Source organism: Lathamus discolor, chromosome 2 (genome assembly GCF_037157495.1).
Source record: "Lathamus discolor isolate bLatDis1 chromosome 2, bLatDis1.hap1, whole genome shotgun sequence".
In the NCBI taxonomy this organism is placed as follows: domain Eukaryota; kingdom Metazoa; phylum Chordata; class Aves; order Psittaciformes; family Psittacidae; genus Lathamus; species Lathamus discolor.
The window spans coordinates 44,991,836-45,011,392 of NC_088885.1; the positions used below are offsets into that span (position 1 = coordinate 44,991,836).

The 19,557-nt window shown below is 40.4% G+C and overlaps 1 protein-coding gene and 1 long non-coding RNA gene across 2 annotated transcripts in view; one reads left to right on the forward strand and one right to left on the reverse strand.

Annotated features, from left to right (window-relative positions):
- Positions 1 to 4,679: 4,679 nt before the first annotated feature.
- On the forward strand, positions 4,680 to 8,470 carry LOC136009189 (uncharacterized). Its single transcript, XR_010610381.1, has 3 exons — positions 4,680 to 4,794; positions 5,966 to 6,102; positions 8,425 to 8,470. It is a non-coding gene; the product is annotated as an uncharacterized LOC136009189 (long non-coding RNA).
- A 593-nt stretch (positions 8,471 to 9,063) lies between these two features.
- ITGB1 (integrin subunit beta 1) overlaps positions 9,064 to 19,557 on the reverse strand; it is a 45,756-nt gene continuing 35,262 nt past the window's right edge. Inside the window, exons 15-16 of the mRNA XM_065666707.1 lie at positions 18,987 to 19,153; positions 9,064 to 10,288 (exon numbers count right to left, since the gene is read on the reverse strand). Of these exons, the coding sequence (XP_065522779.1) occupies positions 10,223 to 10,288; positions 18,987 to 19,153 (233 nt within the window). The 3' untranslated portion in view covers positions 9,064 to 10,222. The remainder of the gene's footprint in view (positions 10,289 to 18,986; positions 19,154 to 19,557) is intronic.

A 19,557-nucleotide genomic window follows, 5' to 3' on the forward strand; every position in this document is an offset into this window, starting at 1 on the left:
TTACCTTATTTATTAATAGCAGTTAGAATAGCTGAGATCTACATGTCGCCAGAGTTTTTCAGAGATTTTTATTGCAAAATTAGATAAGAAGAGAAGGCTGCGTGGAGACCTCACAGCAGCCTTCCAGTATCTGAAGGGGGCCTATAGGGATGCTGGGGAGGGACTCTTCATCAGGGACTGTAGTGACAGGACAAGGGGTAATGGGTTAAAACTTAAACGGGGGAAGTTTAGATTGAATATAAGGAAGAAGTTCTTTCCTGTTAGGGTGGTGAGGCACTGGAATGGGTTGCCTGGGGAGGTTGTGAATGCTCCATCCCTGGCAGTGTTCAAGGCCAGGTTGGACGAAGCCTTGGGTGGAATGGATTAGTGTGAGGTGTCCCTGCCCATGGCAGGGGGGTTGGAACTAGATGATCTTGAGGTCCTTTCCAACCCTAACTATTCTATGATTCTATAAATACGGAATTAAGTGTCCTGTCAAATGTATTCCAGCTGAATGCTTGTCAGCTTTGTGATGTGTTCCTCACTAATCTAAAATAAAAGCAGGTTGTTATTTTCATTTAAATTTTGTATCTCAAAAGGAATTAATTGAACAAAATATGATGTGTTATAACCAGTGTTATACAGGAGATTGAATTTAGTGCAAAGGTCAGACCTTACCTGCTGTGGCACTTAAGAGAGGATTTTTCATGAAGAACTGAGGTGCCCAAGTCAACCAGAGCAGTAGGGCAGGAGCTGAATTTGTTAAATGACCTTGTTGCAGAGTATCATGCCTTCAGCTGTCCAAAAGATTTCTAGGTTTCTCACTGCACAGTGACCCAGTTTCAACCAGAAACGGAGTCTAATAAAACTGTTATTCACTGGTGTTCTTGAACCACTGAACTGTATTATACTTGCCCACACCCAGGGAGGGCTTAGTGCTCTGGAACCTGTGTGGATGAAGATGCCATTGAAGTGCCAATGAAAGTCAATAGTTGACATAAAATTTTATTGCTAATATTTTTTACTTGCTGATGGTAAGTACTGCTTCAAAGAGGAGCACAGAATGATCACATTTTGGTTTGGAGAGTAAACTGATTAGCACTAAAACACCAGTTCTAATAGGAAAGTTGATGCATTTGGTTGTTTCCAAGTTATAGGTGGTTTTGAAAATCCCAGACTCTATAAACTACATCCAAATGGCTAGATTTTCTGTTGTGGTAATAAAATTCATGCACCATGTGAAAGAACATAATGCTAAGGAGCAGCCTGGTGGTGTCTTCCGAGGCATATACTGCTAAGTGCATATTTTTTTTCTCATGTATTAGACTGAAGTGAGGTGTCTCTTTCTGCCAGGCATCTCTTCTGCATCAGCTCCCAGATCTCTTGACATACACTGATTTCCTGTTGCTTTTTTGAGAGATTTATGGAAAAGTGGTCTAATTTTACATCAATGGAGAGTCTTGAAATAAATTTGTTGCTTCCTGTTCTGGGCAGGATGAGGTTTTGATGTACCCATTGCTGTGACACAAAGTAGCAGGCCAGACAACCCTACTGAAATAAATCTATTATTTCTTTTGAATCAGATTTTAAATCAGTAAATGTGATGTATTGCTAATTATTGCTACAAAGGTTTTTTTTTTCTTGTGATAGAAAAGAAAACGCAGGAGGAAAAAGGAAAAAGCTTTTGTTTACTAGCTTGATATGGAATTGGAAAGGTCTGCAACAGGCCCTTGCAGCTAGCCAATTTGTGGTATGAATGGTGGATACTAAAGAATATAAAGGTTTCTAACCTTCCTGGATCAGACTGAAAATTCATATAATCCAGTGCTCTCTCTCCGTGTTCGAAAGCAGATGTGTAGAGAACAGTATATAATTCTTCCCAGAATATTCTCCAATTTCAAATTAAGCCATATTTACTATGCTCTGTAGCTAATCTCCCTTGATGAATTCTTTTTTGATGAATTTATTTATTCTTTTAAAATCCATAGCATCCACAGTATGTCAAAGTATTTTACAGCCTAATTATGGTTATGAGAAGAGGTACTTTATGTTTATTCTGAGCTTGAAATTATCTTTGTCTGATAACTCTTTGGTCTTCCCCTGTTCACCTTCTCCATTGCCTCTCATGAGAGGTCACTATGATATCCTCATTTAGTTGTCTTTTCCAGGCTGAAAATCCCTTTGTATTTAGTCATTCCCTGTATAGACTGGAATGCAACTTTTAAGTTTGGCATCCTCCTCAGTATTTTTTCCAGTTTTATTGTATCTTTGCTGAGAAGGCTGAGACTGAAGCAATATTCAAGATTTAGTCACATCACTCCTTTTCTTTTTTAGATTTTTTCAAGTTTTTCTGGTTTGCTTTTTACTCTTTTTCTAGTAATCCCTGATTATTCTAGATGTTTTATTGACTGTTGCTGAACATTATGCTGATGCTCTGTACCTTATTTCCTGAGTAGACTACAGGTAGTTCAGCTATTGTCAGTAAATACAGATACAATTGATTTTTACCATTTTCCTTCATTTAAAATTATGAATGATTTTCTGAGGGGACAGCAGTGGATGTTACCTTGACTTTAGTACAGCTTCTGACACAGTTTCATTCATCATTGTAGACAAGGTGGTGAACTATATATTAGACAAGTGGACAGTGAAGTGGGTTGAAAGCTGACTGAACAGCTGGGCTGAGGTGGTTGCGATCAGTGGTACTAAGTCTAGTTGGAGGCCAGTCACCAGTGGTGTATCCCAGGGTTTGATATCAGGCCCTTTACAGTTTAACATCTTCTGTAATGACCTGGATGAATGGTAAGAGTGCACCCTCAGCAAGTTTGCAGTCGGTACAAAACTGTGAGGAGTGGCTGGTACACTGTGTGGTTGTGCTGAAATTCAGAGGGACATGGCCAGACTGGGAATTGGGCAGAGAGGACCCTCATGACATTCAATGAAGAGAAAGAAGTGCCAAGACTTGCACCTGGGGAGGAATAACCCCATGCACCAGCACTTACTGGGGTCCAACCATCTGGAAAGCAGCTCTTTAGAGGACCTTGTTGGTTTTGGGCTGTATTACCTGCCACCAGGTTGAAGACTCCATCAATAACAACTCTCAAATTAGAAAACTGGTAATTAAATCCTATGCTATTTTTTCTATCTTCTGCTTTAATAGTTATCTATTATTTTGAAGACTTTTCTCACATTCTCTGGAAGTTTCTTTAAGGGTCTGATGAAAAGCATTGTTGAAAAGCTTTGGAACTCCAGTTACATGAAATTATCTCTCTTTGACGCCCTCAAAGAAGTCTGAATCTGTGAGATGACTTCCTTCAGCCCATGTTGATTCTTCCATGATGTGATCTACTTACCCTGTCCACAACATCGGTATAACTCTTCTGTATTTTTTTTTAAACTTCCAGAAAGCCTCTTAAAAATTGAGACTATGTATGTTAGCCTTTTTCCATCCATATAGCAATGAGCTCTGGCACTCATCCTTGAATTCCTTAAGCCTTCTTAAATGATTAACATCAGTTCTTGGCAGTTTGCTGCAATTGCTTTTGTTGATTTATCTCTAGAATATTTCGACACTTTAGTTTGAATGATTTCTCTGGTATTTGCCCCAGATGGGGATTTGAGGGTGGCTAGCTCATGAAACTCCTTTCCAGTAAATATAGATGCAAAGAATGAATTTACATATCCTGTTTCCCTGTTCCAGCTGTCCTTGTATCTCAGTTTCAGGCTTCTTGTTCCAGTGTATTTATTAGTTTTTATGCCTTCCATGAAGCGCTAAATCCTCTTAAGCATACTTTTAATGTTTAACTTTCTGTTCTTATTTTCTTCATTTAAATGCAATTTATCTTTTTCAAGGACACCTTCTTACTTTGATCAGCTTCTTTCACTGTTTATTCAGTCCTTCTCCTGTCTGATCTTAAGTCTGTCTTGAACAGGCTCTATGGTGCCCAAGAATAATTTGATGCTTCCCTCCAAACATGGCTATTCCTTTATTTTTTATACTTTCTCTTCTTGCAATTAGACATTACTATAGTAGATGGCTTGACTTTTATCAGTCTTGCAATTATAATATCCTATCGATTATCATCCTTTCAGAGTTTCTGATGCACCTATTATGCTATGTCAGCAACCTTATTAAAAAAAAAAAAGGCACTCCACTCCTTACCCCTTCTTATTTCATAGATTATTACTTGTGCAGAAGAATAAATGCATTTGATCTGAATTACTGGATTTTGATGCCTTTTTTTTTTTTATACAGGACTCTGAAGTAGGCCTTGATCCTGAGTCTATACTCCTTATTCAGAAAAAAACCCATGACCATGTGATTGATTATTCTTAGGGCTGTGCTTTGGGTAGGAAATACTCCTAGAACAAAATCTATGATGCTTCAGACACACTTATTTTTCTTTTTTCTTTGTTACTTGTCTGGACCCTGTGCTAACGTAAATGATAAATACTATAATAGATAAAAAAGTAGTTTTTTCATTTCCAGTTGTTTTTTTTTTTTACAGCACGTAATTATCTACTTAGCTACAATGGTTTGATTAATCTATATTGACTGTTCTGTACTGCCATGATATTGTTATTGAGGAAATACAGACAATTCTTTTCCGTGTTCTGTATCTTGGTTTTCATTTTAAAGAGCTGTTCTGTAATTTTTTTCTGAGATACACACCGAAACAATTCACTTTCTATAGGAGAACTCATCATGAACACAAGAGAGAAGGAGAAATTTTGATTGCTGTAATGGAAGAAAATCTGAAGAGCTTGCAAAAAGTTGAGAATGTGACAAGATGCCATTTAAGCACAGATTCATTGGTAACTATGAAGTAGATAACTTTGTAAAAGGATATGAAAGCAAACATGTAGCTGGAGGAGTGTGAGTGACTTAAGGAAAACAGGCGGATTTCCCCCTCTTTCACAGAGCCTGGGCTCTTCCTTTCCCTGCCTACCCTTCCTCTGTGCACTGCTTCCATACCTCAGGCATTCTCCTCATCACTCACTTTCATTCCTCGCTCTGAAACTTTGCTTCCTGACATTCACCCTATTACAAAGAAACACTGGCCAACACACCTCACTGCCAGCTGTGCCTGCACTAGCTTACCCTCTCCTTCGGTACACAATGTCCTCAGGAAGCAGAGAGCAAAGGAAAAAGCAGGCTGTGGTCTGTAGATGTGTTAATGGCTAAGCAGAAGTATCTAGTACATATGAAGAATAACCCATACTTTCATCTGCAGCGTTGGCTCATTCTTCACAGTGAGGCATCCTTAACTGGTAATCAGTATCTTGGTAAGAAGGTGCAGCTTGGAACTTTCAAATAGCAAAAAAAAAACCAAAACCAAACCAAACCCAAACCCCCACATATGTAAATAATATTCAATAGTTTGCAATGCAAGACATTGCTAATAGAAGTCTTACTCTTCACATCACTTGAAAGTCAAGTCAAATTTAAAGCGTGTATCAAAATCTGCTTTGGCAATCCTAATGGTGTATGTAAAATTAGGCATGGAATCAAGAGCTTGAAATTTCACATAGCAGAGAATTGACAATATAGTATTTTAAAATCTATTGTGGATAAAAAATACTTGAGTTTTGTGTAATGCAGTGTTAAAACAAGGTGGGACAGTTCATATAGCTGTCCTGTGAAGAATAAACAAATATATTTATGATCATTTTCCATTGGCAGTATTCAAGTCGTCTTTTTTTCTTTCTCTGTATTTAAGACGCTATTTCTAACACGTTACTGTTATTAAAAAAAAAAAACAAACCCTACCTTCAACATGTAAAATTAATGTTTAACCAAAATATTCTCAAGTTATTTCAAATTATATCCTACAGTGTTTCTTCCTAGCTGCTCTTTATATATTTTAATGAGATGTGGGTTAATGTATGTATTATCCTTAACGAACATTCACTTGAATTACTTTGCAGCACTCTGTGTTCTGGTACTTGTATTCACAGTTGCTTATAAATATTTTCCTTCTTCTAGGTAACCGCTTTGGCAGCACCTCTAATTCTTCAGAAAGAAAAACAGAAGCGCTTGGAAAATACCCTCTAAATAGTACAACTCTGTGGCTAGAGAGCATACTCTTTCACCGCTTCTATTTGATCAGTACCAAAGCTTTAGTAAGTAAGAGTTTTACCTTAAAAAGTTTATCTCCCCCATCCCCACCTCCCCATTCACATTTTGTGCTCTGAGAATGTATTTATATTTGTGATGGAAAAGAAAAAAATGGTCATATTGTAGAGCAGTGTGACTGTGCAGAAAAGAAAAACATCAGAATCCCAGGGGGAGTATATATTTATCAGTGTAGATTTCCTCACACACTGGTGCTCAAGACTGTGCTAAGAGACCATTTCAGTTTCTCTGACAGGTCGCAACTAGACTGGCTCTAGACTAGTCTTCAAGCAGCCCAGAGGCAGGTTAAGGCAAAAGGCTTAACATGCTGTGGCAAAGGTAGTTCATGGACGTTACAGGATAAAGCATGTGATTAGAGAGAGATGTTTTCTTTAGCTGACTTAGATTTTTGCTGTTTCTGTTTCAATTCAGGATAAGAACCTTTGTTTTATTAACAGCCACCATAAAGCAATTCTAGCCTAGCTCTTCAGTTACTGGATAGGAATCAGAGAAATTCATGGATTAGGGATAGCTAGACTACAGTTGTGTTAACTGCACCTCTTTTAAAAGAGATATACTACTGGGATCTTTTATCTGGCTTGTGTCAGATCCCAGTCTTTTGAGTCTATGCATCTGTTGTTGGTATTTTAGTATTAGTTCATTGCTTCACCAACTTGGAGAATCCAGGGGAAGTAGCTGAGATCATTATTTATAAGGCAAGAAGGATTCACAACTACTTCTATTTTCCAGCACTTAATCATATTTGAGCTACACCATCTCTCTTAGGTAGAGCATCCAATCCTGCTTTAGAGCAAATCATATGTTCTGTGACAGTTACAGTATCTTGGACCTGATACTGTAGGATGGCAGCTGTTCTCTCTCATTTAAGCAACTGTTCACTTGGAGATATTAAGCAGCTTCCATCTGGCTGTAAGTGGCTACTGGAAACCCAGTTTAAACAAGGGTTTTAAAAAAGCTCTCCTCAACAGGCTACTTGAATCCAGAGCCTTCAGGAGCATCTCTGTGTAAAAGTCATCTACCTATCCACAAAAATGTTTTGAAACCAGACTCATTAAGGAAACTGCAGAACATGTAACGTATAAATGAATGGATGGAATAAGGTTAATGCACACATAGTTAAAAATTTGCTTAATTTAGGCAGAACTGGCAATGCTGTATAAGGATCAGGGTTCCCAAAGATCAGCATCCTGCTACCTGTGTGACATGAATTCTGGGTAGTTCAGGATCACAGTGTTTTGTGCAACCTGGGGAAGACTAAGAAGTAAAAAAAAAACCCCAGATTTGAAAGGGGTTTTGATACACTCTGAGACACGGATGTGGGATTAATCTTTCTAGAATACTGAATCCCAAGGGCCATAAAGGTCAGAAATTACCCCTTCTGTTTAAGCTGCCTTGTCTCCAAAGAAGGGTTTTCATAGCCACGTAATACAGAACATGGTTAGAAGTTTCTGCATCTTTCCTTAACAACTGAAAATCCTGAATGTTGTTCGGGAAGTGACCGAAGTGGTAGGAAGGGAGGTAAATATTCAAGTGCCCCAGTGAAAATGTCATGTCATCCTGGCCACGGTCAGGTCACAATTCTGTAAAGTCAGCATCAAGAGGAACAGAAAACACACATTGTACACACAGGTGCAGCCCCCAAGATTTCTTACTTTGTGGTCAGGTTACTGTCATTTTCAGGCTTGTTTAGTTTCACCTCCTTGGAGAAGCAATACATGAGTGAGCATTCATGATGTAGGAACTAATTTAGAGCAGTACTGCGGTCTTTGTTAGGAAGGACAGCAGGCTAAATTACTGCACAGCTTCTTCCCATCTCTTGAGTTTACTCATTTGCATTGACCATCAGAAAATGTACCTGTTGCTAAATCCGGTAGCCCATGAGAAGTGAGGCTGCAGCAGCTCCATGTCCCCAGGTCCACACTGTAGTGAGCCTAAGCATGTGCTCCCTGTAAGCACGTGCAGACACATGCAAAAACATGTATACAGCACACACACAGAGCACTACAGAGAAAAGGCAGCACTCATGGAAACCTGAACAGGACCAATGGTTTCCTCAAGTCTTTCCAGCTGGTCAGAAGGAAGGCTTGTTTGTTAGTGGGAAATACAGACATGTCTGCAGTGCCCATCACTCCAGTGCCAGGCTGACAGCCTGTCCCACAGCTGCCCCTGGATCCCTGCTCTCCCCACTGCCACCACCCTGCCTTGAACACACCAACATATATGCCCACCTCACCCTGGATCCCTTCAGTAACTGGCCTCAGACAATCAAGACTGTTTTGTAAGTGCTTCTTGGACCCTCTTGTCTGCAGCTGCCCACCCCGCAGAGAGATGGAGAGAGACACCCACCCCCACCCCAATCTCCAATCTCTCCTATTTTATGGAGACCAGGCTCCTGCTGCCCTCGGAGGATAAAAAGGACTTTTTGAACAGATTCCCGGCTTCTCAGGATAACCTGAAGTACCAACAGTTTGCAACAAAAAGAATCATACAGATTCCATGAATATACTTCAGGAATATATTCAATTACAAAGTGGTTTCGATAATCTATCTAATACGTTATACCCTTCAAAAAGATTTGGCAGACTTTCTTTTCCTACAAAATGCAGTACTCTGTTGCTGTGTGTTGTGAAACAGTATTAACAAATACACATTTACTGGAACAGTTACCAAACCACCAAACTTCCCCAGCACACATGCAAGCAGAAGCTTGAGGCTTTACATCAATGGTCACTATAGGTAACACACTACACTGTGCTACACCCTGGCCTTTGTGCACTTCATACAGCCGCTACCATTTGTTACCCAAGATCCCTTCTGCTTCACTCTCCTCCAACTTTACCTAAAGGTTCTATTTGTTATTATTGCAATGTTTATCACCTCTTACCCAAACAGACTCAGACCTTGGTTTTTTCGAACAGTATCAACTTCCGCAAGATAAAGAGACAAGGTTTAGAAGTATTTTAAGGTACTTTTATTTAATAAATAACTTCAGTAATAGCACTGTAAAAAGTGAACATCTGTTAAAATAAAAAGGCACTTAAAACAAGGATATGACTATGATGCAGTTTGAATGGTCAGAGGCAAATATACATGGCACATGTCAAGGATGCTGTGTGACTTGTCACATGACAAACTACGCAATCTTAGCTACAGGGTAAAGGCAAATTTACAGCTAAGACTGCTCACAAAAAAGGGAAAAATAAAAGCCGGTGTGATACAAAAATATTACAAAAAGAACTGCAACCAAATACGTTAAAAAGATTAGAAGGGTGACAAAGCACCAGGCTTTAAACCAAGGAAATATGACAGAATAAAGACACAGTATCAAGTAAGGCCCTTAGGTGTTTTGAGGATGTCTTGGTGTGGTACTTCATGATACTGCCACCCAGGGCTTGAATTTACAAAGGAAAAACAAGCAAGTTACCAGTCAGCAACTTTTTCAGTAATGGCACGTTTTAAAGCTATTTTTTCCATCTGAACATTCTTCTCAACCCTTTCATTTTGAACCTAACCTGGCAAAAAGCAACTTACACATGAAAAATAGATATGCACACACTTTCAGCCATTTACACTGCTCACTTCCAACGTATTCAACTTACCATATACTTAATCATATGTCTAGCAAGTAGAAGACCACTTCACCACCAGCTCCATGCTACATAAGTTTAATTGTATCTGCAAACTCAAGCCCTGATTTCCCTGTAAAGCTAAAAAGTTTAATACTAAATGGCTAGGCAGAGCCCTCACGCCGATTGCTTGCGCCATTTCCCTCCCAGGCATGCCACAGCAGTATCGCACCCTGCAGAAGACCTGGATTTGCAGCACGGGAGTGGGAAAGGCTGAAAAAGGCACCACGTGACCTCAGCTGACCAGGCTACACAGTCTCAAGTTTTTTCTTGTGAGTCAGACCTCCGGCACTGATTACTTTCATTTGCAAAAAAAATAAAACAAAAAGAAAAAAATTACATATGGTACATTTTCCCACAGGAAAACAAACCTATATGTAATGAATTAGTAAAATCACTGCAGTTTGCCCTAAATCTATCTTACTGTGACTACAAAAATTGCTATGCTGCATACAGTGTTGTGAAGTTATACAAGCAGTGTTCATTTTCCCTCGTATTTAGGATTGACCACAGTTGTCACTGCACTCTTGTAAATAGGATTTTCACCCTAGAAAGAGAGAAATATTTATATTAACATTTAAAGAGACAAAAAAAAAAAAAGACCAAGAAGTGTAAAAATTAGCCTAAAATTAGTGTAAGAAATTACCCATTAATACTTTGTTTGTACACACAAACAGCTTAAGTCAAACTAGTTTTCCCTCTAGCAACTTGAATAAAGGCATGCTCAGCTAACAAGGCAAAGGGTTAGGGCACGATCCCATCCAGTTCATACCACAGATTTCCTTCAGAACCTCCTGTGGTCACTTCAGGGGCCTGCGACCCACCATGGTAGTTTTGAAGAAGAACAGAACTGTAAACAGCATTCTTTGAAGCCACGGCCGACCACAGACCACATTCTGCTACAGTAAACCTTTAAACAGCTTATCTTGTAACATAATTCTAGAAAGAAAGTGGAAGGGCTTGTAGTATTTTTATAATACACATTCAAAATTTACACTGAACCTTCAGTACTCGTCATTCTCCTTTTATTACTCCAGGTCCCCCAGCCCCTGTATGTATAAAATTCACAGATGGAACAAAAACTTCTGTACTGATGCAAATGCTGTAAGTAAAACCACTACTCCTACTGATACGAGAAATGCCTACACAACAACTGCTTCTGTCTCTCTTGCTGAGATTTGAAAACCTCTAAACAAACCTCATTTTAAGCTTCCTTTCTTCCCAGGTTTCCTTTCACCTCAGTAAATCTTGCTCCATTTATGGCATCCTTGCACACTGAAGATAAACAGCCTGGACTCAAAATTAATAGACAAATCTCAGCAGGAGAAATGGCTACTGCCAGTACTGCACCCACGCAGCTGGGACCTGCGGTACTCTGTTTTTACCACCACCTGAACGTCACCCTGAACAAATGTTGTTTACCAGAACAAAGCTATACAGAAGGAATACCTGCGGGAATGCAGTACTGAGTGCAGTTCTGGCCATAACTGAATGTGGCCGTCAGCAGCAGTAAGGGAACCTCTCTTCTGAAGTTCCCCTCAATCTGAAATGGCCTATATGACTATATGAATTAAATTTTACTCTATTAAATCACACAGCATTTAAAATATTTCAGGTTAAACCATTTTTTCCTGGAGTCAAAGGAAATCCTCCTGCTAGACACACAAACACCAGCTGTGTCTGTTTTCTCAGGGTCATCAACTTGGAAAATCAACTGGGAATACCACAGAATGTGCCTAGAGGTGACAAGGCAAGCAAGAAATCAACTAGGTGTGAAATGTTAATTTCACAACTCCTGAGAGGTTTGTTGCCTACTCTTAGCAAGACCTGGTACATGGCAAGTAACTGGTCTACCCCAACAAACTGTTGTAGCTTGCTGCTAAGGAAGACCATTTAGGTGGTGAACTGCCTTTATGCCAGGGTTCTTTTCACAGACAAAGGGCCTTTCTCCTTAAAACCAGCTTCTCTGCATATGGAGGGCAATGAGGCACACCCAATCCTGCCTAGAACAACAGAGCTCAGCCGGAACCCAGATCACTGGACAATGGAAGTCAGGGTTCTCTGTTCACTCTTCTCAAAAGCAGAGTCAATGTCTTCTGGCTTGAGGTGAAGGAAGAACTGAGTGTCCAGTGCTGGCTGCACTTCACAAAACACAGTTAACAGCAACAGACCCTTCCAACAGTTCATAGGCAAACTGGGGCTTGACCAAAATTGTATCAACTACTGGTTCAAAAAGGGATGGGGAATCAAGATTTGTTTTTTAAGTAAATGGAACACAGTGCTGTGCCTACTCCTCTGCCAAAGTCATCAGTGCAAAATTACTCCCCCCAGTGTTTTTAATAAATAGCTTTGCAATAGTAAGATGTAAATGAAACTGGAAAAACATCCAGGAATGAGGGATTTAATCTGAACTAACTGAAGCATCTCCTTACAGCTCTAAGTTCTTGGCAATGTACATTGCTTGTTTCCTCGTAAGTTTTAATGAAGAATTCTTAAAAATATAAATGATTAAAATCTGTGATGCAGAGCAAGCCTGGAAGCTCAGTAAGCTATCTCACCTGCAGACCAGGAGGTACTGCACAGCATGTATAAGGCGACGCATTATGCAGTTCTTGTTACACTGTGCTTTTAACCTTGAACATGTCACAAAACAGGCTACCCTCAGCACATACATACAAGGAGGTGTATGTTTACATTTTCCCGTTTGTAAAGGAGAGATCATGTTTATCAGATAGTGTAGGAATTGGTCAAAAGGTTAGGGCTAAAACTTGAAAATGTGCAGGATGCTGCTCATACAATTAATTTGTGCTTGCAATCAGGTTTAAAATGCAAATTACATGATAAGATTGCGGGTTTTATTATGATGCTTTTTTTAAAGAAATCAGAATTCAAAATTTACATGCTTTTTATTTAGCCGAAGCCCTAGTTACAGAGAAACTGAAACCCTGTGCTGTCTTCCCCTGTACTCACGCTTCAGGTTCTCAAGAACTCAGAAGCACACGGTAGGATTTAGGTCACTGACTAAGGCATCTCCCCAGGGCAGTTGAGTGTCTCAGTTCCACTACAAATAACGGAGATTTAGGCACCACACAGAGAACTATTCAGCTTCACCCAACCTTATTTGTGATCAGCTGAATGGCTCTTGAGGCTCTACTGCCTGTAACAGCACCACAGGTGCCCAAGGGACTTGCAATTCCTTCCCTGCAATCCTCTGTTGCACAGGCAGGGATGGCCCTAGCTTGCCCAGCCACAGTCCATCACTGTGCCTCAGCCCTGGCCTCGATAAGTCTTACGTAGATAGCTTATCATTAAAACTAACAGGGGAGTAGTAAATAAATGTCCACTAGTCCAACATGAGTCTCGCCTCACCTAGGGCCCTCACAGCTGGCACATGGTATAAACCTTGAGATTAGCAGCATTAGAGATTTTTAACTGGCCACTAAAACATGGTATTCCAAAACTGAGATCCTCAACAAATACCTCTGTTTTCAGACAAACCTATTTTCTTTACTCCACTGCAGAGGATACACTGGTTTAAGCATGCAAAGTTAGGGAAAACATTTGCCACACGCCCCATCAATGAAAACACCATGCACACTTAAACTAAAATAAAAATTGACAAACAGTAACTGTATAAAAGATTGAGTGAGATACATTAAAAGAAAGATGGAGGCATTTTTATAAAGTAACTTCAGCAGAAAATAAAGAGCTATGCTGTTGCAACAGTATTAATTTTCAACTAGACTGGGGTGTTCAGAAGGTAACAGTTCAGTCTACTATTGCATAAAGATAAACCTATTATTTAGGATGTCTGAATAACCTTCTTATTCCTTTTTTCTCCATGAACTTACTGTTTCAACAGTCACTTAAGATACCTTTATCATGGGTTTAAGTCCTAAGCCACTGTAAGAAACTATACTCTAGAATATTTAAACTCATCACATACATTAGAATCATAGAATAGTTAGGGTGGGAAAGGACCTCAAGATCATCTAGTTCCAACCCCCCTGCCATGGGCAGGGACACCTCACACTAAGGCTGGCTCTGCCCAGCCTGGTCTTGAACACTGCCAGGGATGGAGCATTCACAACTTCCCTGGGCAACCCATTCCAGTGCCTCACCACCCTAACAGTAAATAACTTCCTCCTGATACCCAATCTAAAGTTCCCCCGTTTAAGTTTTAACCCATTACCCCTTGTCCTGTCACTACAGTCCCTAATGAAGAGTCCCTCCCCAGCATCCCTACAGGCCCCCTTCAGATACTGGAAGGCTGCTATGAGGTCTCCAAGCAGCCTTCTCTTCTCCAGGCTGAACAGCCCCAACTTTCTCAGCCTGTCTTCATACGGGAGGTGCTCCAGTCCCCTGATCATCCTCGTGGCCCTCCTCTGGACTCGCTCCAACAGCTCCATGTCCTTTTTATGTTGAGGACACCAGAACTGCACACAATACTCAATACCTCCTAAGTGAGGTCTCACAAGAGCAGAGTAGAGGGGCAGGATCACCTCCTTCGACCTGCTGGTCATGCTCCTTTTGATGCAGCCCAGGATACGGTTGGCTTTCTGGGCTGCGAGCGCACACTGAAGCCGGCTCATGTTAAGTTTCTCATCGACCAACACCTCAAAGTCCTTCTCCATAGGACTGCTCTGAATCTCTTCTCTGCCCAGCCTGTAGCTGTGCCTGGGATTGCTCCGACCCACATGTAGGACCTTGCACTTGTCGTGGTTGAACTTCATAAGGTTGGCATCAGCCCACCTCACAAGCGTGTCAAGGTCTCTCTGGATGGCATCCCTTCCCTCCAGCGTATCAACCAAACCAGACTGCTTGGTGTCATCGGCAAACTTGCTGAGGGTGCACTCAATCCCACTGTCCATGTCAGCAACAAAGATGTTGAACAAGACTTGTCCCAACACCGATCCCTGAGGGACACCACTCGTTACTGGTCTCCAGCCGGACATCGAGCCATTGACCACAACTCTTTGCATACTGCCACCCAGCCAGTTCTTTATCCACCAAGTGGTCCATCCATCAAATTGATGTCTCTCCAATTTAGAGACAAGGATGTCGTGTGGGACAGTGTCAAATGCTTTGCACAAGTCCAGGTAGATGACATCAACTGCTCTACCCCTGTCCATCAGTTCCGTAACCCCATCATAGAAGGCCACCAAATTGGTCAGGCAGGATTTCCCTTAGTGAAGCCATGCCGGCTGTTACCAAGCACCTTGCTGTTTTTCATGTGCCTTAGCATGCCTTCCAGGAGTATCTGCTCCAAGATTTTGCCAGGCACAGAGGTGAGACTGACTGGTCTCTAGTTTCCTGGGTTATCCATTTTCCCCTTCCTGAAAATGGGGGTTATATTTCCCTTTTTGCAGTCATTGGGAACTTCACCTGACTGCCATGGTTTTTCAAATATGATGGACAAATATGATGGACATTGTTCAAGAGCTGGTTCTTGCTATTTTCAGTTCTCACTAATATCAATCATTATTTTACAGTAATATAAAACGAGCCATCTGTTAACCCATAAATACTGCAGTTGCATCAGAGGACAAAGCAAAGCCAAGGTTAAGGGCAATACAGATGACAGAGGGCATCCGCTGCCACAACTGGGAGAGTAGAGGGAAGGAGCCAACCTGCTATTGAGTACACGCTCTATTAATGGCACAAATCTAAACCAGATGGGTAGAGAATACAGCAAGGCCTGACAGCAGAGAAAGGACACTAAGACAGTAGCTACACTGCAGGCCAAGGACAAATGGAGCTTGATTCAGCCTAACTGGTTTGAGCATCAACTGCAAGGCTACTGTGGCAACAAGTCGGTCACACCACTGTAGAACAGAATCATAGAATAGTTTGGGCTGGAAGGGACCTTTGAAGTTCATCTAGTCCAAACCCCCTGCAATAAGCAGGGACATCTTCAACTAGATCTGGTTGCTCAGAACCACGTCCAGCCTGGCCTTGAATGTCTTCAGGGGTGGTGCATCCACCACCTCTCTGGGCAACCTGTGCCAGTGCTTCACCACCCTCATTATAAAAAATTGTTTCTTCATCTCCAGCCTGAACCTCCCCTCTTAGTTTAAAACCATTACTCCTCATCCTGTCGCAACAGACCCTGCTAAAAAGTCTCTCCCCATCTTTCTTACAGTCTGCACTGGTGAGGTATTTGGGCACCTGGTCCCTGACAAGCTTCCTGGTGCTGCAGTTGACTTGCTGCAGTAACGAAGCCCACATGTACATTTGACCCCAGTGGAAGAGGGGGAAGAGTCATACAAACTGCACATGGTTCATTGTGTATACGGATACACCTGGAGGGAACCTACTACAGTGTCATTGTCTTGTAATGGGATTTCAGGTGACTTTCTTGCCTTGGCAATACAACTTGTTCTTCACCTAAATGAAAAGATACTTCAACAATCTAAAGACCCCAGAAAATCTTAGTTATAGGGGAAAGGAAGATTTTCTTCTTTTACTTCCTGTGGGTCACCTATTCTGCAAATACTCATCTCCTGTTTAGTGGCCAATAAAACTAAACCCACCTCCCTCTCTCCTCAAAGTTCTGGTATTCCTCTGAACACCAAAAATGATAAAGTCATGTTTAAAAAAAACACACTTTCCTACTTTTCATCTTCTCAGTGAAACAAAAATGCAAAGTCAATCTCTCCAGTTACACAAGAGGAAAGCTTTCTGCAAGTACATTTTGAGGAGAAAATGGCAGCACTATAGACAATAGATCCTTAAAGTCATGAGGCAGAGAATGAGAGCACAGAATGGGAGTTACACACTGTATGGTTTGTTAGATGCTTGTTCTGCATGCAACAATAAGTACACAGCTAAGTGAACAGCAGAAGAGAAGGTAACAAGAGTCTTAACCAGATGGATCAGATGGATTATATGAAATGTTAGAAAGAAACATGAACTCCAGTTCCTCCCCAGAATAATCAACTCTTGAGAAGATAAATGGAAATGAGGTGAATGTGGCAAACAAAATGCACATTTTTACAGTCAATTCTGGACACACTGTGAAGTGAAATGATTCCAAAGAGAAAAGGAAAGCTTATTCCATCACGAAAGGGCTCAGAATGCTGGATAAAGTATTTGGAATTGTTGTCACAGTGAGGGCACATAAGAGCTTAAATATCTGTAATTTCTGCTTTCCCCCCTCATTTCTCCTTCACAGTATATTTTTATTTTGAAAAAGGGAAGCAGCAAACAGAATAAAATTAGAGATACAGATTCTTCCTTTCCACTGGCTCCTGAAAAAATCCCTTGCATATTTAAAGGGATGTGTTGCCTTCCCAACTTCTTCATTCCCCTCCTTCTACTCTGTTCTCTGTACTTCTTATCTCTCAGCACTCATCTGACACCCACTCCCCATCTCATCCTCCCTTTCTTATTCCTTCCCCAGCAGATCTCAGGGAAGGAGAGCACCTAAAGCCTTCCAGAGAGTGCAACCTCAAAGCCTACAGAAGGCATCCATCCATCCCTTCTGGTTTACTGACTTGCTCTTCTGGATACTGTTTTTCCTCCTTGCAGGTTGGGTGTGAAGAGAACTGAAGTCACCATTTCCAAACAGAAATGAGGTCTTCAGGCACAGTTTAGGAGGGGCTAGGAAACTGGGGGAAAATGAATCTGGAGAGGACAAGAATATTTCCTTCTCTCAATGCTTTTTTGTATGGAGATCCCCAAGCCAGATGGGCTACAAGGACAGTGATAATGCCCATTTCAATAGAAAAAATGTGGGGAAAAAATAAGATGCATATTTAAAAATAAAATAAATAAAAATATCAGAATCAGAAGTGTATATGCATTTTACACTTCAATACAGGCAGTTCTATACTAGGCTAATAAGCCAAAGCAGTTGAAATGAAAAATCTGTAAGGCTACTTTGAATGTTCCCAGAGTTATTCTAATAAAACCAATGATATTTATAGGCTGGAATGTCTTAGGAGTATCTAAACTAGCTTTGCAAACACATCAACTTTAAGCAAATTGACTGCTGATCTGAAGAAATAGAAGACAACACCTCCCACTGAATGCTGTGTCCCTCAACAATCTAAATTGCTTCTTCAAACCTAACAGCTGATCTTTTATATATATCCACACTTTTAGCCACCAAAAAAGATCATCACTTGTAGAATAGTTCAAGCCAGTAGTGGTGGTATTAGTAAGTAAGCAATCTTGCTGTCCAAAAAAGTTAAAAATTCTCAAGCTGCATTCTTTAGAACCCCAGACTCAAAGCAGCAGTAGATGAACTGAGAGCAAGACTCAAACTGTGATTAACTCACTGTGACACACAGTGAATTTGAAGCGACATGCAAAGGGAAAAAAAGGAAGAAAATGAAAGAAGATACAAACTGAGACTTAGAGACCAGCTTTACGTCCATAGTTTGGATTCTTGAAATTGTTAATAGGGCTCTTGTATATTGGATTTTCTTGCTGAAGTAAAAGAAATGGTCAATGTCGAATAATTCAGAGAAAAAAGGAAAAGTAACAGTCTCAACTATCAGTGAAAAAATCATGCTATACATGAAGTTAGTACTTTTTTTTCCAGCACAGAATGAATTAATTTTCTTTAATGAAAATGAAAGGCTTCCTAGGAGATTTATTTTTTTTAAATTATTCTCTCATCAAGCACATGTAGGTGTTGACTTCTACACTAGCATAGTGAAGGGTTTCTGATTTGCAGATTCCTAAGATTTCCCAGAGGTAGTGACACCACGGCCTATGGAAGCCTGTAGCCCATAGGCCTGGTTCTCTTGCATAATTTTCTGTTGATATGGGGCTTGGAAGATTTCAAAAAACTAGTTCCAGCCACAATTTTGTGACTAGTTACTGAATTCTCTCAACTAAACCTGTAGAAGTATCTTCATAAGAGCAAAATCTTCTTCACTTACTACAGAAGTGACTCAGCTTCTATTAAACATTTTAATAATATGTTGTTAAGTGCGGTAGAACTGCAAAGCTCAACTATTCTGTTATCAACACATCTCCCCTCTGAAATTTTATTTTAACTGAAGTTACTACTCACTTTTCTAACCTAAGAGGTTCTTCTCAAAGAGGGTTGTTTCCTCTCACCCCCAGTGGCAACACACAACATGTTTTAAAGACAGCTTAAGATAAGGGTAGTTCTGTTTCTCCACAGGCCAAAAAGCAGGCATATATCTGAAACACTTAAGGCATGTGCCAAACATCATCTATTCTTCCTCAGCTACTGCAGCTTTTATACCAATAAAAGCTTCCCGACTTACCGTATCCCACTTAGCATTCATCTTTTCCTTTTCAAATTTAGCAAATTCTCTTCTGTCATGAATGATCATTAGTAGTTTCCAAATCAATAATAATGCAAGTCCAATAAGAACAATTCCAGCAACCACACCAGCTACTATGGGAATGATGTCCGGGCCGCTGGGGCATTCTAGGGAACAAAGTCAGGAAAGCATGATTTTACAAGATGATAAAAGTAATGCAAATACAGATGAGTTTAAAGTTTTCTTTTTGTAATGAAGCCAGTATTTTGGATATTGGAGATATGCCAATGCTATTTTCCTTTCAAATAATGAAGTTTTGGCATGTGTACATCCTGTAACATTCCAGTTTATTTCTATCCTTCCAATTTATGTTTAATCTTAACAATAGAACAATTCGTGTTGTAATGATGAAGTCCACACATTGTGACTTGAGCTATTCACCTACAGTATTAAAGAACTAGCAATTGTATTTTAAACATGCAAGTGCTCCAAGTGAAAGGTGGTGCTGGAAGGATAAACTACCCGGAGTACAAATGCAGACTAGCAAAACAGTCCCCACATCTTTTATCAA